Source organism: Coloeus monedula, assembly GCF_965178545.1.
Source record: "Coloeus monedula genome assembly, chromosome: 12".
Taxonomy (NCBI): domain Eukaryota; kingdom Metazoa; phylum Chordata; class Aves; order Passeriformes; family Corvidae; genus Coloeus; species Coloeus monedula.
In genome coordinates, this window is record NC_138792.1 from 514,559 (window position 1) to 536,034 (window position 21,476).

Below are 21,476 nucleotides of genomic sequence, written 5' to 3' on the forward strand. Positions count from 1 at the left end.
CAGCACATAGTCCAAGGGCAATCAAAAGAGACTTCAGGGCCTGGGGATGGTTGGTAAGGGATTCTGGAACACAGGTTCTTTCCTCTGTCCTTCCAGTTGTGGGCAGTGACGTTGAAAGAGATGGACTCAGTCTTCTGAATACATGGCTTGGTGGCTGATGTCACTGCCACAATTTCAGATTTTTTAATAGTTTTTTAACAAGGCATGCTGGTTTTAGATGAGATCAACCTTTCCCAAAGGGGAAAGGTTGCTCAGAGCTTTGCTCACTGACAGCTGTAAACCAGGCTTGGAAGGGGACATGGATGGTATCAGGCTGGCCTGTGACAAGCTGTGGGACATTGCAAGGTCAGAGGGTTCAAGTGAGGGGTCTTGGCCTGTTGCTTGATGTGCTGAGTATACTGGAGCACACGTGAAGTCTTAGGGAGGGAAAGCCAAAAGGGAACCCCACTTCCTCCACCATTTTGTGGAGTGTGTGCCTGATCCTCATCAGTCCAACCACACCATCCTGAGTGGGGGCTGAGCTGCAGGATAGATCAGAGCAGGGATCCACTGTGTCCCCGCCCCTCTCTGTGCCAGGCTGTGAGAGATGGCACAGAGGCCAGAGATGAGCATTAAAAGCATGGCTCTGATTGCACAGGTAACACCAAGCAGCCAGCTCAGAGCTGCTTCACAGAGCACATGAGAGCTCAAGAACCTGTGACTTGGCCACTAGCACCCCTGCCCAGGATAGAGCAGATGGCACAGAGGGGCTGCCACTGGCATGTCCCAGCCAGCCAGAAGCCTTGTACTACAGCTTGGAGGTAAACGGGATCCTGGCTACCACAACCTCCCCAGCTCCGCACACAGGACCCCCAGGGGGAGGGGAGGGGGGGGGGGGTGAGGGGCTGCCTGTTTCCAAGCAGCACAGCTGTGGCTGGGCTGGACCATATTGATTTTGAATGTACTGGGAGAAAGGCTTATGCACCATCCGCTATTCCTCTAGCAAAGCTTTTCCAATAGTAGCAGGAAGAACAAGTACACTAGTATAAATCCTGCAGATTTGCAATAAAAAGCAGCGTGGAAGAGGTTAAAAACTGCAAACCTGCTGGAGGCAGGGAGAGTGTGAGCTGGTCAGAGAGCATTGTAATGCTGAGCACACAGGTCTGGTCAGGGGAGCCCTTTCCAAGTCCTTCAAACAGAGGTCTTTCTGGGGGTGATGGCTCAGGAGGAGTCATGCAGACAGAACCTTCTAACACAAGCATGCTTCAAAGCTCAGCCTTTTCCTTGCTCCAAAGGCCACACACAGGCACAGGTCAGTTTAGGACACATGCCTCCTGTGGAGCTCCTCATAGGGCCTCTCACCCACCAAGAGGCCAGGGCTGGGAGGAGAGATGGTGACAGAGGCTGCCTCGCAAACTAACCTAGTAACTAAACTAACCATCTTTACAAGCTGTATGAAACAACCTTCCCAGAGCACCTGCAACCCAGTGAGGAACTGCAAGAGCTACTGCATGGAACAGCCATCTGTGGGCAGAAAGTCATACACGTACAAGGCCACCGACTTGGACAGGTAGGTCATGGTGCCAAACCGGCCGCTTGGTGCACTGTCATACAGCAGGCTGCAGATGCCTGTCGAAGGATCCCTCTCCAGCATGTGCTCATCAGCGCCCAGGGCTTTCTGGATTTTGGACAGGGAAGGAGAAAGGCATCATTAGGAAGAAAGGCAATCCCCTATCAGCTTCTATCTGAAGCACCCTTTGTTGCACTCAAGAGTGTGACACGTTGATGGTGAGCAGTGGGAGGAAGACACTACAGCTTTGCTGTCCCCCATCAACACAATGGGGACAACAGGCAGGGCTCTCCAAGTGGGTGAGCCCTGCATAGCTGTGTGGAATGTAGCCAGCAGCCCTGGGTGAGGCCTGGCCCCTACCTGCTCCTCATAGAAGAGGTCATTGGCTATGTGCAAGATCTTTTCCACAGCTATGATGCCACCAATGGTGTGCACCTCCACATCCACCAGCATGGTGAGCACTAAGATAGCTTCCACCAGCAGCTGCCTGTATTCTGGCTGGGGCACACGGTTGAGGACAGACTCCACATGCACAGCAAACTTCATTTCCCCTGGGGTCATCTGTGAGGAGGTAGAAAGAAGTGTACCTAGAGCACTGTATCACCTGCTCAACTCCTGAGCTATGCTGGGCTATCACCCAGCGTAACCAGCACACAACAACCCATGTGCCCCACTCCCCATTCACATGAACCTCCTACCTCTCTGGTTGTTGAGGAGGGAAGAACAAAGCCCTCCACAGAGAGGCCATGGCACTGCAGAACAAGGAGATCATAGTTATGGTTTGGATAACCATGCTAAGATACGCAGGTCCAGCCCACAAACTTGCTCCCATTTGAACACTGGTGCATGCTGCACCCCAGGTCCCCCTCCTGACTCCACATAGCATCACTCCTTTCCCATCCATTCAGTGTCAGCCAGAGCCCCCCTGCATGGGGCTCTGCTCCCTGGCTCACCATGCTGAGGATGGGCTGTGCCCAGAGCACCTTCAACTGTGGCTCTAGCCATGCCCCTGTCTGCCTGATGCATGAGCAGACCCCAGCTCCCCTATGCAAGATACATGCTGAGGTAAGTCCTACAAGACTACAAGTGCAGGTCTTCCACAGCTTTCCAAGGTCAGCTGCAGGTCTTGTAATGAAGCACAGATCTAAACATCAGGGACCAGCCCTGAGAGTCTAAGTCCCTGTGGCAAGGCTGGTGCCTGGGACCAGAGGCTCACATGCATGGAGAGGCACCAGCTGATGTCTAGCTCACCTTCTGCAGGACTTTCCAGACCTTCTGGTAGAAGCCCACAGGGACACGGTTAAGGGCCCCATCCAGCCGCCGCCTCCGCTGCCACTGGCCCTGCCGGCTGTCCTTACTGCCCTGGTCTTCCAGCATGCTTGAAAAGGAGCCCTTGCCCAGCAGCTCTGTGTGCCCAGCAGACTGGGCAGACAAAACAAGAACCACAGAGACTGCTGCAAAGTTAAATATCCCTCAGGAATGCAGCCTGATGCTGCTCAAGAGTTTGTAGTTCTCCAGCCTCATTCCCAAGACAGAGCTGCCACCCCTGCCCCCAGCAAAGCCCACCTTACAGCCCCAGCTCCCTGCAGCACCCCCCAAAGCACAGCTCCTTCCTGCAGCCACAAACAGGACAGACCCCATGTGTGCAGCCAACAAACACAGGTTACCAGAGAGGATTTGAGGTCGGTGTCCCCGGACTGCAAACTGAGGGGCTGAAAGAGAAAGGGAGAGATGAAAATCAGACCATGCCAGAGCAGGGCAGTGGTCACAGCAAACAGCACCAGCATCACAGGTCAGGGTCAGGTCACAGGGCAGTTATCCCAGGGCCAGGGTGAGCTGGAGATGGAGTTTTGAAAGGAAAGCTGCAGAGGGCTGCACATACCAGGGCCGCAGAAGCAGTGGGTTGGTGCTGGCCTGCACACAAGAATAGGACTGCTACTGCTCTGCTGGCTGCTGGTACAGGCAAGGATTTAGTCTCAAGCAGACAGGAGGACCAGTAGCAAGGTCACTGCCCAGAGACAGCCCTCTGTGATGTCAGGTTTCACACTGCAGCAAGTTGGCCCTAAACCTGCTGCATCAGCCTGGCCCCTGCAAGCTCTGTCTCTTGGACAACAAGACACCTTCTAGAGCTCAGGACTCCTCCTGAACACATGCCAGGCACAAGAGGAGGTCCTTGCCATTTGCAGCTGACCAGAAACCTCCTTCCCCAGAGAAGAAATACCTGGGGAGGCTGCAGGCAGGATCCAGTGAACCGTCCAGCAGAGTCACTACTGATCATGGCACTGGAAGCATCATGCCATCCTGCTCAGCAGATTTTGTGGGTATAATGGAATGTATTTGAGCGCAGCGGCTCCGGAGCACAGCTCCCAGCTGGCTGTAATGGCAGTATGCCCACAGCTAAGGGAAGCCTTTTACCTTCCTAGTCCAAACACAACAGGTCCCACTCAAAGGGGAGCTCCTGAAGGTTGTGGGCAGTGGTCAGCCCTGGGCTGCCACAGCATGTTAAGCCATGCTGACCTCTTCCCAGGGAGCCAGCCTCCGTCCCCAACCTGAATACAGCAGCCTTGAGCCTGCTTAGAGGGAAGCCAACTCATTGCTGCAGCAGCTGAGGGAAGCTCATTGACTGAGCATGCAGGGAAGCTGCCCTGGTGCATGGCATGAGGGGCAAAAGCTGAGGCTGCAGGACCAGGAGGGCTTCACCTTACTCCCAGGCAGAGACTGCCAACGTTTATCCAATTGCTGCAAGAGAAGAAGGAAATCAAGGTTCTGCTGTTGGAAGATGCCCACCAAGACACTAGCCACACCTGGGACACCGCATGGTCCTCCCCACCACTGCACCTTCTCAAGCACCCCTGTGCTCCCCCTGAACTGCTAGAGCAACCCCCACCCACTACCAGGTTCACCCCAATTTTCCCCCGAGGGCAGGACTAGAGACAAAATTAGCTCCTGGAAGCATCTGTGTCTCCCACTCTTCCAGCTGTTCTGCCTGGTCTGTAGCTGGTTTTCACCCACAAGACCTGTTGTAAGTGGCTTCACCTGTTTGATTTCACTTTTCAGCCTGATGAGGCCAGTGTGCTCAGGCCTGGTGGTCCCGACAGCTTCCATGTCACAGATGGAGACAGCAGTGGTGAGCGACGAGTCCACTGAACGCACTGGAGGGGAAGAGAGGTCTAGAGTGGGCAACATCACTCAAGGCATGGCCATCCCTCATCGCTGTCCAGGCACCGGTACCTTTGCACGCCCATGCCCCCTAACATGATAGCATCAGAGGCCCATGAGCGCAGAACAGAACTGCTTCAATTCAGACCCAACCAGGTCAAGTGCCAAACTAAGCAAAGCTCAAATAGCCATGAGATTCGGGCTTGACCCCAGAAATCACTCAGCGCTATCCTTATGAAGAGCAGAGCTTCCTGCTGGACCCCTCCAGTACTGAAGCATCTGTGCTGAACATGGGGGAGAACAGGGACACCCCTCACAGGTAGGAACATGTAGATCTGGCCACGCTCTGCACTCAAGCTTTGCCCCGAGATGCTCTCTGCTGCAAGACTCACCACTCCTTTCCACCCCAAACTCCTTGCCAGAGAGGATGTGGTAGAGAAGGCTCTTCATGTCTGATGGGCTGAGATTCATCAGGTTCTCTGTGGCTTCTCCAGCTGAAGAGAACAGAACTGTGATTTTGTAGCCTGCCTCACAGTCCTCCTAGGACATTTCTACCCTGCATGCCATTCTGTGAGCAGGGGGAGCGCTGGTACAGGAGCTCATCTGGCAAGGACATACACTAGCTCCAGGTGTTGCCTGCAACATGAGATCTTCCCCATGCCAGCCCGACACATGCTGGGATGGAGACTGCAGTGCAATCACTTGCTTGTGCTGCTAAAGAACAGGTCCAGCTGCAGACACTGGCACTTCCATGCAGGGTCTTGTCCTAGCCTGAGCTGCCCACTTTTAACAGTACTTTTTTCCGGCCGACAGAGCCCAAAGCATCACAACACCTACCCCAGCTACAGTGCTGTCCCTGCCGCATGTACCTGAACAATGCAGGGAGTGTGCCAGCTCTGTTGCCATCACCTGGATGATGAGCCCGATGCGGATGCGGAACATCTCAGCAAACAGTGCAGGCTGTGTGCGTATGTACATGGCCAAGTACACCATGATCTCCTGGAGGGGCAGAGGCAGATCACCCCATTGCTGCTCACCAGGGCAGACACCCAGCTGTGGGGTCCCCTGACAACCTGGCCCGTCACCTGGGTGAGGATGGACACACTGAGGTTCTTCTCACTGGCTTCATCAATAAGGCGAACAAGTTCCTCATAGGGGATCGGGCTGGGGTGTGAACAAACAGCAGAGCAGGTGAGAGGCAGCAGAGCAAACCCTGCATACTCCCAGTCTGTACAGTCCCAAGAGGAGAGATACAGGCTGGGGACAGCCTCCCAGGGCCACTCCTGCCCATGGACCACAGAGCAGCAGGCTCACATCCAGACACAGCCCAGCATCCTTGGGGAGGGAGAGGTGCCATACTCACGTGGAGATTGTCTTCTCACGTGGCTCTGGGGGCAGCCCGACCGTCAAGTGTTTCTGGTGAGACAGGAGGTCAGTACAGGCCTGGGGACAGAAAGGCAGCCACTGTCAACAGCTGAGGATATGGGGGCTCAGCACAAGGCAGAGGAACACAGAGCTGACGCAGTCATGGTTCACCTGCTCACTCTGCTGCCTCCTCCCTGACAGACCTCAGCCTGCTAGAGGCTGGCTGTAAAGCTGTTACCTCATCCAGAGCTTCAACCTTCTTCTTGAGGATGCCAGAGATGTAGCGGATCAGGGCCCACTGGCGTGTCTCCCCCACCCGCACATACAGCTCAGTAAGGAGCTCCTTGACAGTGGGGCCAGGCTCACTATCAAGCCCCGTGTGCCACTCAGGTCCCCTGCGAAGGAGGTGCTGGGTTATATTCATCAGTTTGCCTGTCACAGCTCCCTGGCAGGCCCTGTGGGCTGTGCCAAACCCCTCTATGCATAGTGAGCCCTCAGGATACAGAGCTCATCCTACTTGAGGATGTGGAGCATGTAAAGGATGTCTGCTTGCTCCTGCAGCGTGGGGCAGATGCGCAGCTGGTCCACCAGTGCCTTGCAGTCCACGTTGCCATCCTCGTCACGGGGTAAGTTCATCTCTGCATAGAGTGCATGGCTCTGGGGGAAGGGAGACCCGTGCTGCTGATGAGCACCACCAGCACCCTGCACCAAAGGACCCATGCATATTCCCCCTCATCAAACAACAAGCCTTCCCCTTGCAGTCCTGCAAGGACACTGGCTCTAGCTGAAAGGATAGCTCAGTCTGGGAGAGACAGAGCTCACCTTGCCATCCAAGTCATGCTGGTGGGGTGAACTCAGCAGCTTGACCGACTGCTGGGATGCCTGGAAGATCCTGCTGGGGACATACATCCCAACATCTAAAAAAAACCAAAGGTTGGCAGAGACATGTCCAGCCCCAATTACCACTACTGTGCCCCAAACTACCTCAGACACTCTGACACTGCTCCCCCAGCAGTCCTTGCAGAGAAGCTGGCTATGGGAGAAGCAGCTCCTGTCTACCCATTCAGATGAACACTGCAGGGAGCTGCCATCCTTTACTGAGTTTCCATGGGGCTGCACAGGCACCAACTCCATGGCCAGGACTAACATGACGGACATATTGTGCCTTTGCCCAGGCTTAGTTCCTCTGAAATCCACAGGAACCCCAGCATCATACAGCTGTGAAAGCTCCCAAAGCACTTCAACCTCACCCCTGGGAAGGTGTGGAGGGTGCTGGAGTTACTCACTCTGGACATGCAGGTCCTTGGCCTTGGATGCCAGGGACATGAGGTCGCGGGTGGTGTGGACAGCAGCCCTGAAGCGGCTCAGCCCTCCCCGCTGGGTGGTGGGAGGAAGGTTTGACTGGGGAGTCGTGTGCTGCAGCAGGTGATCCAAGTACTGAGTAACCTCATCGTAGGTGTCCTCTGGAAGGGAAGGCAGCAGAGCAGGGGTTCAGCCACTTTGAGTCGTGGCACCCAAAAGCCCAGAGAGCTCTCAGCTGTGCCTCAGCAGGGACAAAGCTTTGCTGGCTGCATGAAGTGACAATGTAGGGCCAGTGCTGGCAGCCAGGTGGACTAACGGACAGTGCCAGCAGCCAGGCACACAAAGCACCCCTGTTCCTGCATGACTTCTGTCTGGGACACTGCCTGCCCCAAACTGGGGCTCCCTCTGAGTCCCCCCTTGACAAAGGAAGCAATAGGGCTGCAGCACGTTTCTGATCCAAGCCCGAGCAAGGATAGGAGTGTGCCACTCAAACCCTGTGGGAAAACCCTCACACTCCATCCCTCCAGGGAAGAAGTGGGGAGGTACAGCCAGGGGCAGCCTGTCCAAGCAGAGACCACTTACAAGCACCCCAGCACAGCAAGGGCATCTTCCAAGTAGGACTGCAGCAAGGGAGCAAGGCAAGGTGGGTTTTGCAACAGTTATTTCTAAGTAGGAATTACAGAAGAGTTATGGTTTCTGCCTTGCTCTTTGCCCAGCTTCAAGCAGCTCCCAACACCACATCAGGAGCACCAGAGGCACCACGTGCTAACAGCAGCATGGAAGAGGGTGCTCAAAGGCCAGGTCTCTGCTCAGTCAGGAGGTAAAAGTGAGGGGGTGCCCCTGGCGGGGGGAAATGCCCCAGATAAAACACAGATCTGTCAATGCACTTACAGTGGGCCAGGGCAAAGCTATGCTGCTCTCCAGCTGGCAAACTCGGAGGTGTGTTGGCCCCAGGAGGTGAGCTGCAGACTGCACCTGAAGCAGCATGGCATCCCCTTTCCACCCCTTGAGAGAATGCCTCATGCCAGCGCCTGAAGGCTAGGCTGGAAAAATCCTCTAAGCACCACCCTTGAGAACATTCACCTGCCTGGGTGCAGCATCTGACCACGGGAAAACCTTAAAATGTAGCATCTTTGAGATGCTGTTGAAAGGCCAGGCAGATCCTCTCACTGGAGCTGGGAGGCAAAGCAGACACCTTGGACAAACCCTGATGCAGCCTGTAAGGAGGCTGCAGGCGAAGTGAGAGAAGGGCAAGAAAAATGAACAGAGTCCCAGCAGTGCAGACACTGGCTGCAGGAGCTGCAGAGGTAAAACAGATAGTGGGAAGGCTGATAATGACCAGTGCTAGGTCACATAGGAGATGTCCCCAGGCCTGCTTGCATGGGGGACAGCAAAACTTGCATCCTGCCATGGTCCCAGCACAAGGTGGGGTCCCTCATGCTGTGATGGGCTAAGGCATTCTCAGGTACTCTCTACACAGCAGTAAGGCTTCAATTTGGCACTCACTGGAGCAGCTCTGCCCAGGGGAGGGGCAAAGGCTTTGAGAAAAAACCAGATTAATTAGGGACATGGCGGCTCTTCCCCACCACCTTGGTCACTGTGCTATCACCTTCTGCACCGCCATTTCTGCATCAAAGACCCTCAGCCACATCTCCCAAGCGGAAGCAGGCTGCCAACCCTTTATCTCTTCTCCACACAGCAGCTTATGAAGGTCAGAGCCGCTTATTCCAGACAAGGTTGACAGAGGGTCAGATGGGAACAGGGTGAGAACCCAAGCACATGAAGAACACAGCGGTGGATGCTGGCAGGGAGGTTGGGTGTTATGGGTGTAAGGGTGAGTTAGGCATTTGCCAGCCCACAGCAGTGACTGGCCTGTTCTCCCTTACCATCCTCTGCTACCTGCAAGCCATGCAGCCACTCCTCGGTGTCTAGCTTCTCAAAGCTGTCACTGCTGAGCCTGTAACTCTTGGCAAAGACCTTACCCTCTGGCCCAGGGTCCATAAAACTGAGGTGCGTTCGGCATGACGTTGTCAGGAACTCCGACAATTTACCGGTCTGAATTCTGGGCAAGAGACAGGGAGGTCACATGGAGAGGAAAGGGGAGGTGATACCCTTGGCTTCACAGGCCTTTTGATGGGGAGAGACACGTTCACCAGGAGCATACACACACCGGTGTCTACGCTAGCTGTCTGCAACTCTCTCAGCTACGGATGGGCATGGAAGGGCTGCCCAAAAGCTATCAGAGGAATCCTGCAGCCATGGGTTTGAGGACATGAAGAGCTATCTCCTCTCTTTCATCTCCTCTGTTTGGATCATAGCCCCAGGGCACACAGATAGCCTAGCACACCCCAGTGTATCCTCCCCAGCTTGCTCCCCCACAGCCTATGCTCTGCCTAGCAGGTATCCTCATAACCAGGCTCTTGGAGGCCACCAGCCCTCTCCCTCCTGCACTGCAGGAAGCTGCACTCACCTTGCGCCACCGAAATACCCATCCTGCAGCTTCCGCAGCATCGCCAGCACCGTGGGGTGCACACTGCTGCTGGTTTCATCTGTGTAGAAAAGGCACAGGCAGTCAGGCTCTCACACTCAAACTTGCTCCCAGCAAGTAAGCCAGGACAGCTGGGCATTCAGACACCCAAAGCACCATGGCCAGACCCTTACTCTGGGGTACATGGTCAGACTGTGGTACCAAGAGCACCACCCAAAAAGGGAAATTCTGGGCTGTCCAGGCTGGATTCAAGGAAAACCAGGCCAGGATGCCCTCCAGGCTTCACCATGGGCTGAAGCTGACAGTACCAGACAGCAGCACCTAACAGCCCCCTGCTTTGTCTCTGCCTTTCACATGAGGCAGCAGATGAGTGGACTGCTGTTGAGGGCAAGAGGCACCACAGCAAAAGGCATGCTTGAGAAATTAAGGGGATTTCAAATACACAAGGAAAGACAGAAAGGCCTTAAAGCAGAACAAAGTCACCTCCCTGCACCAGGCTCACAGGGAAGCCGTGAGCTGCTGCAGGCAAGCCAGTTCTGCTCTGTGCCTTTGCTCCTGGTTTACTGTTTTCCCCTCTCTGTTGACTAGGAAAGCCTTTAGCAGGTGCTCAGTCTTAGGGAAGAGTGAAGATGCAGAAAGAGCACCAAGAACACTTGTATACACAAATTGCTTTTTTAGTCTTGCTCCGAAAAGGCCTTCCCACAAGCCTATTTGTCTGGAGCCTCAATTGTATTCAATTCAATTAGTGCCAGCAAACAGCCCTTGAGCTGCAGGCATTAGTGCCTGACAGGCAACCTTGTGAGATGCCAGACCAGCTGCCCTGCCCTGCCTTGTGAGATGCCAGACCACTCAGCGTGGCTCCTCAGAGCAGTAAACTCTTCACAGGACACTACCAGCTACTCCAGCCTCACCAGGTCCCTGTTACTGAGATGGTCACACATCTCCCCACTCCCTTCCTCCTGCAGAGCTATTTCCCAGGGCTGCTCTAGTCAAATGCCTTGCGAGGCTGGAGTATCTATACCGAGCATGGTGTGGGAGATGGGGAAGGTGATGGTTGGTTGCCCAGTCATCCTCCAGCGGCTGCAGAGGTATGAGAGGTCCGTCCTCAGCATCTCCACAATCATCTTGTTGTCAAGAGCCAGGTAGAACTGCTGCTGGTCTATGAACTGTGAGGACAGCAGGAGACGTGATGGGCCCTTCATGCAGTCACCAGGTTCTTATAGTGCCACCCTTGTCTTCCCACAGGGACATGGTCAAGCTGGCCACGCTTGCCCTGAGGGCAGCTCCTTTGCACTGATGGCTCATCCCACCTTACTTGGCAGGTGCTAGTACAGCCTAGCAAGGAACCCTCAACCCCCAGGGCAGCTACTGGCCACTAACAAATATGAGGAGGTAACTAACGCCACAGCTCAGCAGCAGCAGCATCCAGGCCCCACACAGCCAGTCCATGTTGTGCCTCTTCCAAGAAAACATGCGCTCCCCATAGTGCTAGGCTTGCAACACTGCTTGTCCCCTGGACACTGCTTGTCCTCTGGCCTGCCATCAGCCTCCTCCTGGTGTCCTTGTCAGTGTGAGCAGAGATTTTCTTCCAATACTGATCATTAGAAGGCTCAACCTTGCAATATCCACACAGCCAGGACCACTAACTGTGCTGCCTCATGCCACAGAGTTGGACTACTCCACAGTCCCAGGCTCTTCCTAGAGTGCTGGGTCACACCTTAGAATAACCCAGCCACTGAAGAAACATCCTGCCCAGTTTCATAACACAGAATAGCTGGGAATGAGCCTGTGCAATGTCACCCACCTGTGGGGTAAAGGTAAAGATGCTCTTCCTGATTTTGTAGAGCTTGGAGGTCCCAAGGACACCCATATGCCGGTAGGGCCGTCCAGTAAGGCACATCTGCTTGTTGCGGCCTGGGAGGGCAGGAAGAGGAGTTTTTAGTACAAGCCTCCTCATGAAAGGGGCTGCAGCAGCAAGTAGTGCCAGGACTCTTGCTACAAACCAGCAGGGAAGTGCTGTTTTGTGGTTGGGATACCCCAGAACCCTGTGTCAAGCTGGTACAGCTCGAAGGGACAGTAATTCTCTGTCCCCAGACCTGCCCAGAGGGGTAGAGACATGCTGAAACAGCGATACACAGCCTTTCCTGACTTCTGCAATGTCACACCTCCTGGTCTTTGGGTATGTCAGAAGCTGGAGCAGGGCTAGAGGTACCCCTCTGCATAGGGCCGGCCCCCCTAAGTTGACAGCTCTATCAGCATTCCAATTGCTCCTGGATTACTCCCAAAGCCCAGGATGGTGCAGCAACAGCATCACTCCTTGCTCATCAGCTCTGGCAGCTACCAGGCTGCTCCCCCTGCCCATGTCACACTTGGCCTTTTGGTGGCCTAAATTAGCCGCCAAATTAAATCACAGCAGATCAGATGTCTCCTTTGGCCCACACTAAATCTCTGGCTCCTGCACAACAAACTCCATGCCCGAGGGGTTGCAGCATCAAGGAGCAAGCAAGCATGCAGAGGTGAGCACATCCTCCCGTCACACTCAGCCCTGCCCACCCCCCAGCAACAGCCATACTGCCTGAGCTTCAGGCTCTTTTTGACAGGGACGGCCCAGGGACTTCCTGGGGTCTGGCTGGCCTCCCCCACCCAGATCTGAATACAGGAACAGAAGACAACTCTTGCCCACACCAGGTTCAACCCAAAGGGATCAGAGTCTCTGTCTGTCCCTGGGGTGACTGTGCAACTGCAAGCCAAAGCTCTATCCCTGTCAGAATCATGCTGAACAGCACTGCCTGCCACCTTGTTCCCCCTGGGCATGAGTGGCTTTATCAGGCCTAGAAATGGGCAGCAGGATCCTCATCAGCCAGGCAGAGATCAGGACACGAGTGTCTATGAGCAGGAGTGCCAGGGGTGGGAGAGACCCTTCTGCACCCCTTTTGCTGCAGGAGCAGGGAGTGCAGCTCACCCAGCCGGGCATAGATGTGACTGAGGATGCGAGCAGGCTGCACTCTGATGGGGTAGACGTCCGCCACAGTCTCCACATCAATGCCCTCCTTCTGCAGGATTGCCTTGATTCCCTCTGTTTCGGCCAGGATACACACTGCGGATGGAAAACAGAGGCACAAGGGTGTGATAGCACTGCCCCATGCCTTTGGGGACACATACAAGGCACCACCCCATAGAGAGGAAGCTGTCTGGGGTCCCTTGGGAACCAGCTCCCACTGCACAAGTCTGCCTTGCCCCTCCTAACACTCTATACACACAAGTTTTCCCCACCAAGTGGCAGGAAGACAGTTTTCAACCTCTCTGCAGGGGAGGCTGCAGCACCTGATAGTTCTGTGGGTCAACACAGAATGAAATGGAAGGCCTTGCAACCCATCTTCCACCCACCTTGCCAGAGCTGAGACTGGGCTGTATTGGCAGCAACCCAGTAAGCAGAGCCATCCCAGAGCCACCTCTGCGAATTCTGCACAGCAAGAGTCCCCCCACCTGCCAGGCTTAGGGGTTTGGGACTGGTTCCTTTCCCTCACCTTGGACCACCACATCAGGTTTAGGGACAGTCGCGAAACGGCGGTTGAGGGGATCTATTTCACCGGGAGCTAGAAACCCCTGTGGGAAAAAAGGTATAAAGAGATTAACGTTTTATGGGCAAGATAGAATGGGTGATGCCTATGGACAACCCACCTTTAAGAGGTCCTGGGGGACTTCCCCGTGGTGAGTGGCAGCATTTGCACCTTCACAGCTCAAGACCTGGTCGCACAGCCCTCCCCAGCACTCAGGGTGACCCTACCTCAGCCATCAGACAACCCAGGATGTAGAGGGACTGTCCCCACATGTGTGGCAGCTTGCCCATGGGTATCCTGTCCACAGTGTGTGGGTTCCTGTATTCCTCATCCACCTGGAAGACAAGCCAGGAGGTCAAGAAGGGATCCACGGACACAGGATGCTGAAGGAAGCATTCTCACTGCATCTTGAAGTCCAGCAGTTCAAGGTTTAAAACAAGGCCCCACAACAGCATTTGTCACAGAAGGTCCGAAAGAGCCTGGTTACACGCCTCCTCTCTTCTTATGACTGCCCCCGGCATCCGTGTCAGACAACAGATCAGCTGCTCAGACTATCCCACTAGAACGACTGACATGCCTCAGGAGCTCCCAGAGATGCTTTCTGATACTGGTGAGGAGCTTATCTCCCCTGGATGACCTGGGCATCAGGAGGCCACTGCTCTTATCCCAGTCCCACACAAATCCCCTCACCACTGAACAGGAGCTCAGCACCACCTACTCAGCCCAGGTCTGCTTGTCCTGAGCTCTTGGAGCACTCAGCCTCCAAGCAAGCAGACTATCAGCAAATAACTCTTGCGTATGGGAGTAAGAAATGCTTTGGGGGAAAAAACCAATTTTTATCCAACATGGTTTCATAACAGCTCCAAGCCATCCTTTTCATACATGAGGTTTCCGTGCATTACATTTGCCCCTTCACTAACAATTTGGCATAATAAGCACTTAAAACTTTAATAGAGACCAGGAGTTTCAGCAGTTGGACTTTCATGATCCTTGTGGGTCCCTTCCAACTCAGAATATCCTGTGATTCTGTAAGACGCTCCTGCTTCCCACCATAGCACAAGATCACTCACCTTATCTGGTGGGACACTGTACAGCTCTGGCAGCAGGTGTACCCCATTCTTCCCCTTGATGAGAACCCCCTCAAGGGCTTCCCGGTACTCCTGCACCTGAGAAGAGAGGAGAGGGAATCTGACACCGATCACGGCTCCCTGCATCCTTCCCCTGCACACTTCTCCTGCCAGGGACTTTTTTTCACTAGCCCAGTAGGTCCTGCCTCTCTTACCTGCTCCATGTTTCCACTGAAAATCCCATCAATCATCAAGTATGCCCAGAAGAGAGGCCACTCACACTCAATGTTCTCAAACAGCTTCAGCTCTGCAGGTTCATAGTAGAGGCGTCTGGGGTCCTGTAAGTGACATCAAAGGAGGTGGTACATAACAGGATCCTCTCAAACTGACAGGGCTTCTCCTCCTCCTGAGACCCCGGCCTCAAATGTCCTCCCAGCCCTCCTCCGTAGATGGCCAAGACAAAGCTGAAACGCAGTTTCAACTGCAGCCTCTGTTTCCTCCATTGGACTACCTGCTCCTGAGACTCCTGCACTGATGATGGAGAGACTTACCCTTCCTGGGGTGTACCTGGTCCCCAGGAGAGCACCCCAGGGCCCCCAGAACACCCCAGATGTTGTGCTGTTGTACAGCAACTACATGACATCCCCTGTGCCACGCTGGGTCCCCTTTGCCTTGCCTGCTCTGCCTGAGCCCCTCAGCATCTGTCTCCTCCAGCATCATCAAGCTGGCCCAGCCAGTTGAGAGGGCTTGGGCTGGTCACACAGGGCCAGAGAAGTCCCTCCAGGGCCCTCCTGCCATGTGGTGCCACTGTGAGCCAGACACAAGGGAAGCTGTCAGGATGAAGAGCTGCCTGCGCAGAGTCCTCCCGCCTCAGGTCTGTGTGGTGTAGTGCCCTTTCCTCGGCCCTCCCTGCTAACTGCTCTGTCTGCTGCAGAGAAGGGAGAGCGCTGGCCTTAGCAGACTATTCAGGCAGAGAGGACAGAAGACGCAGGTGTCTTCTACCTGCACTCCAGCCATAAGCTTCCAAAATCCCACCTGACTCCAGCTAGCTGAATGCCTCTGAAGGCACCGCTGCCCTTTCCATGACTCACAGCTCCCCAGAAGTAAGTAATCCACAACTCTGCATGCTGCCAAAGCTCACAAGCGCTGGCAACACTGGACTGGGGATGCTCCTGCTTCTCTTTCGCTCTGGAGCGGGGCAGCCACGCACGCTGCCTATTATGGGCAGGTTTTCAGAGGCACAGCTGGTGATGACTTAAGAGCCTCTGAGTATCATTTCCTAGTTCAGTGGTTATCAAATGAGACTGTTGCTTATAAAATTTTCCTGTTTTCTCTCCCCAAAGCAGCAAACTCTCCACTTGCTCCCAGGGCCATTCTGGCAGTACCCAAGCTGACAGCTGGTCTAGGAGAGACAGAAGCAGCTTTGTGACCTCCAGAGCTGTGTGGATGCTAAAAAGCTGGTAGAGAGCTCCTTGCAGCTTCTCACAAGCTTCTCACAGCTTTCCTGTGAGAAGCTTCTGTTCTCACGCAGTCTCTCATGAGAAAGCAGTTAGAGAAAAGTAAACTCTTTGCAGCTGCATAATTGTTATGAGAACTGCATATTGTTTTGGGTACATGGAAAAATAATATTTACAGATGGGTGTTATACCGCTCAACCTATCACCTTTAGAGGTGCTGGGTGAATAGGCCAATCATGTAATTTCTTTATTGCGAACCACACTATAAAAAATGAGCTTTCCATTAAATGTGATCTTAGCTCTGGCTTCGACCATGCTTCTCTGACCTGAACTCATGTCGTTTTCTGCCATCCCTGCACGCAACAGTGACAGAGCTGCCGCAGATGAGGCCACTGGGTTACGGCTCTGCACAGTCACCTCCCCAGATCTCCAGCCCTCGCTCAGGTGCAGCCCTGGGAGAGCCCACCTGAGCAGGGCTCCCATGCTGGGCACTGGTTCCACCTTCTCCCAGCCTAAGAAAGACACACCACCGGGTTCCAGGATGCAAGCAGAGCCAGCCTCTGGCCGTCTGCTATGGGTGTGGGTAAGACATACCACCTCTGCAATGAGCTCTGGCATTTTGGGATCCATGACACTGCCTAGGGCTACTCAGGGCTCTTGTATTCCCAAGGCTCCCCAACACAGCCTTTGTGCTGCATCCAGGTGGGCTGCTGCTTGGCAGTCAAGTTCTGCCAGGCAGCAGGGCTGAGGACACACACCTCTTTGGGAGTCCTGTATCCATCCCGGAGGAAGCGGCAGCAGCCATAGCGCCCCTGGAAGGGAGAGAAAGATTTGCTGAGCAGGAGGCACAGCGTGAAATATCTTGTACCTTGAATGCAGAAGCAGGGGCATGGTGTTTCCTTCGGCCAAACATCCCCTCCCTTGCTCACCCAGCGCTCAGGTACCACAATCACAGCCCGGGGCCGCAGCACACAGGGCTGCTTCTTTGCACACCCCTGCCACAGGTCATGCAGACTGGGAGAGGACATGCCCCAGCAACCCACCACTGTACATGTCTTTGGAAAGAAAAGGGCTACAACAGTTTGGACTGCAGCTGTCTCCTGGGAACAGTGAGACAAGGGCAGAGATGCTCACCTGCAGCTTGGTGATAATCTCCTGCTTGGTGATTTCCACCAGCTCACTGTCCTCCACAGCAAATGCCGGGTAGGAGATGACAGAGAGCACACTGGCATCCACCTCCTTGGATGTGGAGGCCCTGGGCAGCATTGAGTGGAGGATGGACTGGGCAAAGGGGAAGGAAAGGTTGTTAGGCTGTCAGGCCAGGCATCATTCACACCACAAACCCAGCAGATCACAGTTCCTCTTGCAACAGCATAGCGCCTGCGTGGGTCTCACCTGGCAGTGCTGCACCTCATCCGACAGCACCCGTATCACTGACTGTGGGCCTCCCTTGGCTCCAAAGAGATCCAGCTCATCCAGTGCCTCCAGGGCAGCCTGCAAGCACGGTGAGACCCAAAGAGGCATGTCCTTCACCACGCTGCTCATCTGAAAGAGCTCTCACTCCATGCTAGTTGCTGTGTGTAAAGCACTGCCCAAATTTAAAAGAATTTGAATCCTGTTGTGGCTGCAGAACATCTCTGGCTGAAATGGGACCACAGCTCCAGACATCAAAAGGGCCTGGGACATTTCTGCCACACACCCCCGATGAACTTTTCACTCCCAGTTCAGGCAAAACTCAGGCTAGAAGGGCACAGTTTTATCCCAGTGTACAAGAAGAGTCGTCTTGCTCCCCAGGATCCTATCACTGCATGGGGCACTGAGACTCAACAGTTCAACATGCCCAGCCTGTCCTGTCAAAAAGCATCTCAGGGCCACTGGTGCTCCTCACTCCCCCCCAGCCAGCATTTCTTCCCAGCTCACCTTGGCCATGCCGACAGAACTGGCATTCAACTCGGTGATGCCCTGGTTCGTCTTGTCCCCACGCTCCCATATGCCAAAGTCCTGTGAACCAGGCACTGTTTCAGAACACACCCAGCAAGCCTTTGAATCCCACCCATCCATGGTGCTTCCAGAAGGTGCTGGTGTGGCTCAGGGGGAACCCACAGCTGTTCCTAGACACCAGTGCAGTATCTCTACCACTGGAGCACACCCCCCTTCCCCAGCACATGCTACGCACCGCAGTTTTGTAGGCAGCTTCAATGTAGAACACGAGGTTCTGGATAAAGTTGACTTCATCCAAGCTGTGAATTATGTGGAGGCCTGAAGCACAGGGAAGAATTCACATTAGCCACTCCAAGCCCACAAGAGTACCCAGGATGGGGCTGCAGGAACCCAGGGAGGACTCCTCCCCACTGCATGCCTGCCCAATGGGAGCCATGTCCTAGCTGACCCCATTGCCACTCCCACCTCTTATGGCAGCACTAAGGCTTCAGACAAACAGGGGCTTTTGGAGAGATCGACATCAAGGGGCCCACACCCACCTCAGGTACTGTGAGCACAAGAAAATAGTGGGGATCAGGGAAGCCACTGCAGCAGCTTGGCACCCAGGAAGCTGCACCCAAACTGAGACTCTCGTGAACCTGAAGACCAGCACGCTCAAAGCTGTAATGGCAGCCCCCAGCATTACCTGAGGCCGTCATTTGTGCAAGCATGAGGAGGTAGAGGGAAGTAGCATCCATCTGTAGGTGACCCCATTCGTGGTCTCCTACCACAGTGGCACAGGTGTGGGTGTTATACTTGGCATGCAGGCAGTCCCTGGTGCTCTGACTGTACTTGAAGGCCTCTACTTTGTCCACCTTGAGAAGGGCAAAGAGACGCAGGCATTCATTGAACCCTGTCTCCAGACAGCTCCCGAGCCAAGGGCTGCTCCATGCCATGAGTGGAGAATATGGAGTTGTGCCTGGCAGGGCAGAAATTCCACAACCCCTGGGCTGAGCCCCTCCGTGCACCAAGGCAATGAGTGCAGGCTCACATGCCACTGCAGCACAGGACTGCAGCAGTGGAGGGCCCACTGCCACAGCTGCACCATATGCAGAGGGAAAAGGGTTACCCCAAACGCCCTCAGGGAGGAGAACTGCAGAGTCCTAGCGCCTGCCAGGCCAAGAGACAGGGAGCAGCTGGCAAAGGCTCCACTGGCCACCAGCCCACAGCTCTGGAACTTCAATCACACCCAGGACAGATGCCCACTCAGGATTTATTTCAAGACTTGCTGGAAGGGGCCTTCCCTCTGCTCATCAGGGAAGGCTGGGGAGGGCTGGCACAGCTAGGACTCTGTGGCATAGCTGGGCTTTAGGGAGACCACTTGACACTCAGAGCTGCTCCCCAGCCCCTACCTGTCTCATCATGCACTGGAGCAGCCCCCGCATCAGCTTCACCACGCTCTGCAGGAACAAGGAAAACAGGTTTGTTAATCTCTAGGAGAAGCCCTGACTCAGGATCAGCTGGCTGCTGACCTTTGTGGGGCTCAGCGTCTGTAATCAGAGCCCCTGCTTACATTTTCACAGCCCCTGGGAAACAGCAGAGGGAAGATTTCTTGGTCTGCCAGCAAGGCCAGGCTGCCATGCTGTGCAGCGGGACAGAGGACATGGCTGCAGGACATGGCTCCCCAGCCCTTGAGAGAAGGGCTGTGGCCCCAGATCACCCCAGAGCCAGAGGTCTAGACCCTCTGGTTGGGCTCCGGTGTGGTCCGGGAAGAGCAGGCTCTGACATCCATTCCTACTGCCTCCTGGGTCGGGGGACACCCGTGTCCTTGCCCTCACTGCACTGCCTTTGGGCCCCTGGCCCAGCTGTGCCAAAGGCTGGGACCAGACCGGGGTGACGGCAGTCCCCGGGTGACACCAGCCCCGCCTCCGGCTCCTGCTCCCTCCTACCTGCTCCAGCTCGTAGGCCTTAGCCTTGTCCTCGTCGCGGTCGGCATTCTTGCGGTAGGCCAGGCCAAGACCCCAGACCGCCAGGATGCTGTACACGTTGTCCCGGACCCAGGCGTCCTGGTGGTCGGCGCTGGCGGGGAGCAGCCCCGTCACCGCGTCCTGCGGAAGGGACACACCGTTCCCACGGAACTGCCTGGCCCAGCGGCCAACGGGGCGCGCCGGGGCCGCGGCTCTGCTCCCCATTCCCGGGAAGGGTCCGCACCTGGTGGCGAAGGATGGTCTGCTGCACCAGGCGCCCGTAGCTGTCCAGACGCACGCCCGAGTTGCTCCGGCTCCTCATGACGGCGGCAGCAGGACCGGGACTAGCACTGGCACTGGCGGGACGGCACGGGTCCTCTCAGAGCCCCCGCCCCGCTCCGCCCCTCCCCTCCCCGCTCCGCCCCGCGGCACAGCCGGGTCCCTGCCGCCGATGGCCATACCCGAGCACCACCGCAGCCCGTGAGCGGCCGCCCCAGCCGCGCTGCCCTGCGCTCCTCGCCGGCGGCGGCCTCGGCCCACGGGGCGCTCACTACCGAGTGCGCAGGCCCTGCCGCCATGGCGGCTCCGAGGGCGGGGGAGCGGCGGCGTGCGGCGCCGCCTGCCGGGCGAAGGCCGAGCAACGCTGAGTATGGATACGCGGCTACAAGGACGGACACACGGATACAAGGACAGACACACGGACGGACACACAGATACACGGAGGGGCTCAGGGACACACACACACGGATATACGGATACAGAGGCAGACGCACGGACACAGGGGCGGACGCACTTGTGCCGGTGTGGAACGGACACACGGACTGGTGTGGGACCGCAGGGACACACAGATGAGTTCGCGTACTGGTGTGAGAGTATAGACACACAGACGGACACACGGATACACATACCAGTGTGGGTCTGTATGGACGCACGTACGCTAGGTGCATGGACAGACACACATGTGGACAGAGGCATGGACACGTCCATAGGTGTGCACGTACACATAGGGACATGGACATGCACACATATGCGCACGTACAGGTGTGCACACACCCGCACTGGAACACATGCACAGGCAGACTCGTGTGCACACATACCTCCACACGCACACGTGTACACAGCTGTGCACACACTCTTTGCATTTCCACGTGTCCATAGCACACAGAAATACACACACGCGCGCCTATGTACATCTACAGGTGACAGGTGTGCAAACCTGTACATACCCACGGGTACACTCACCCATAAACACACACAAATAAGCACACACTTCCCATACACAATCATACACGTGCACACACACGCAGGGATACACCTGCAGGCACAGGTGCGGGCAGACACATGGGCATCATACAGATGTGCACCAGCAGCGTTTGGGCACAGTGGGCTCCTGGAGACCGCAGCACCCCTCATCCTGGGGACCCCTTTGGGCAGGTGGGGGCCAAGTGGCATCCAGGGTGTCCAGGGCTGGGAGCATGCCCAGCTCCATGCCTTTTATCATCAATTGCCCGAATGAGTTAACACCACATGCTTAATGATTGATAGGGATCAGATCTGTGAGCTTGCAAAAAAGGAGAAGACATTCCCCACTCATGACCAAGATATGGCTAACTGGGGACAAGGGGCAGAAGAGGAGCCTGGG

At 55.5% G+C, this 21,476-nt stretch overlaps 1 protein-coding gene across 2 annotated transcripts; it reads right to left on the reverse strand.

Moving 5' to 3' along the window:
* Positions 1–143: 143 nt before the first annotated feature.
* Positions 144–20,424, reverse strand: PHKA1 (phosphorylase kinase regulatory subunit alpha 1). 2 transcript variants are annotated; one of them, XM_082289499.1, is made up of 34 exons: positions 20,296–20,424; positions 20,079–20,190; positions 19,817–19,975; positions 19,280–19,327; positions 18,574–18,742; positions 18,124–18,206; positions 17,868–17,948; positions 17,343–17,441; positions 17,082–17,228; positions 16,706–16,759; positions 14,706–14,828; positions 14,494–14,589; positions 13,651–13,758; positions 13,391–13,469; positions 12,826–12,960; positions 11,668–11,777; positions 10,885–11,029; positions 9,846–9,924; positions 9,358–9,437; positions 7,360–7,536; positions 6,896–6,990; positions 6,591–6,730; positions 6,312–6,468; positions 6,072–6,151; positions 5,794–5,872; positions 5,578–5,707; positions 5,101–5,202; positions 4,586–4,701; positions 4,250–4,288; positions 3,217–3,261; positions 2,801–2,971; positions 2,248–2,301; positions 1,910–2,110; positions 144–1,657 (listed from the first exon to the last, which is right to left on the reverse strand). In XM_082289499.1, the coding sequence occupies exons 2-34, from the start codon at positions 20,154–20,156 to the stop codon at positions 1,484–1,486; spliced, it is 3,633 nt and encodes a 1,210-aa protein (XP_082145625.1). In that variant the 5' UTR covers positions 20,157–20,190; positions 20,296–20,424; the 3' UTR covers positions 144–1,483. The 2 variants fall into 2 exon arrangements, with proteins under 2 accessions (XP_082145625.1, XP_082145624.1); XM_082289498.1 differs by having other exon boundaries at positions 9,262–9,437.
* Between the last annotated feature and the right edge of the window lie 1,052 nt (positions 20,425–21,476).

Excerpts from the sequence above, each read along its gene's own strand:
- PHKA1 (XM_082289498.1), bottom strand. The coding sequence starts at position 20,156 with ATGAGGAGCCGGAGCAACTCGGGCGTGCGTCTGGACAGCTACGGGCGC. Across the intron at positions 12,961-13,390 it reads ACCTGATGTGGTGGTCCAAG|TGTGTATCCTGGCCGAAACA; the intron begins GTGAGGGAAAGG and ends TTCCATCCGCAG. Across the intron at positions 11,030-11,667 it reads TCTTTACCTTTACCCCACAG|TTCATAGACCAGCAGCAGTT; the intron begins GTGGGTGACATT and ends CTGTCCTCACAG.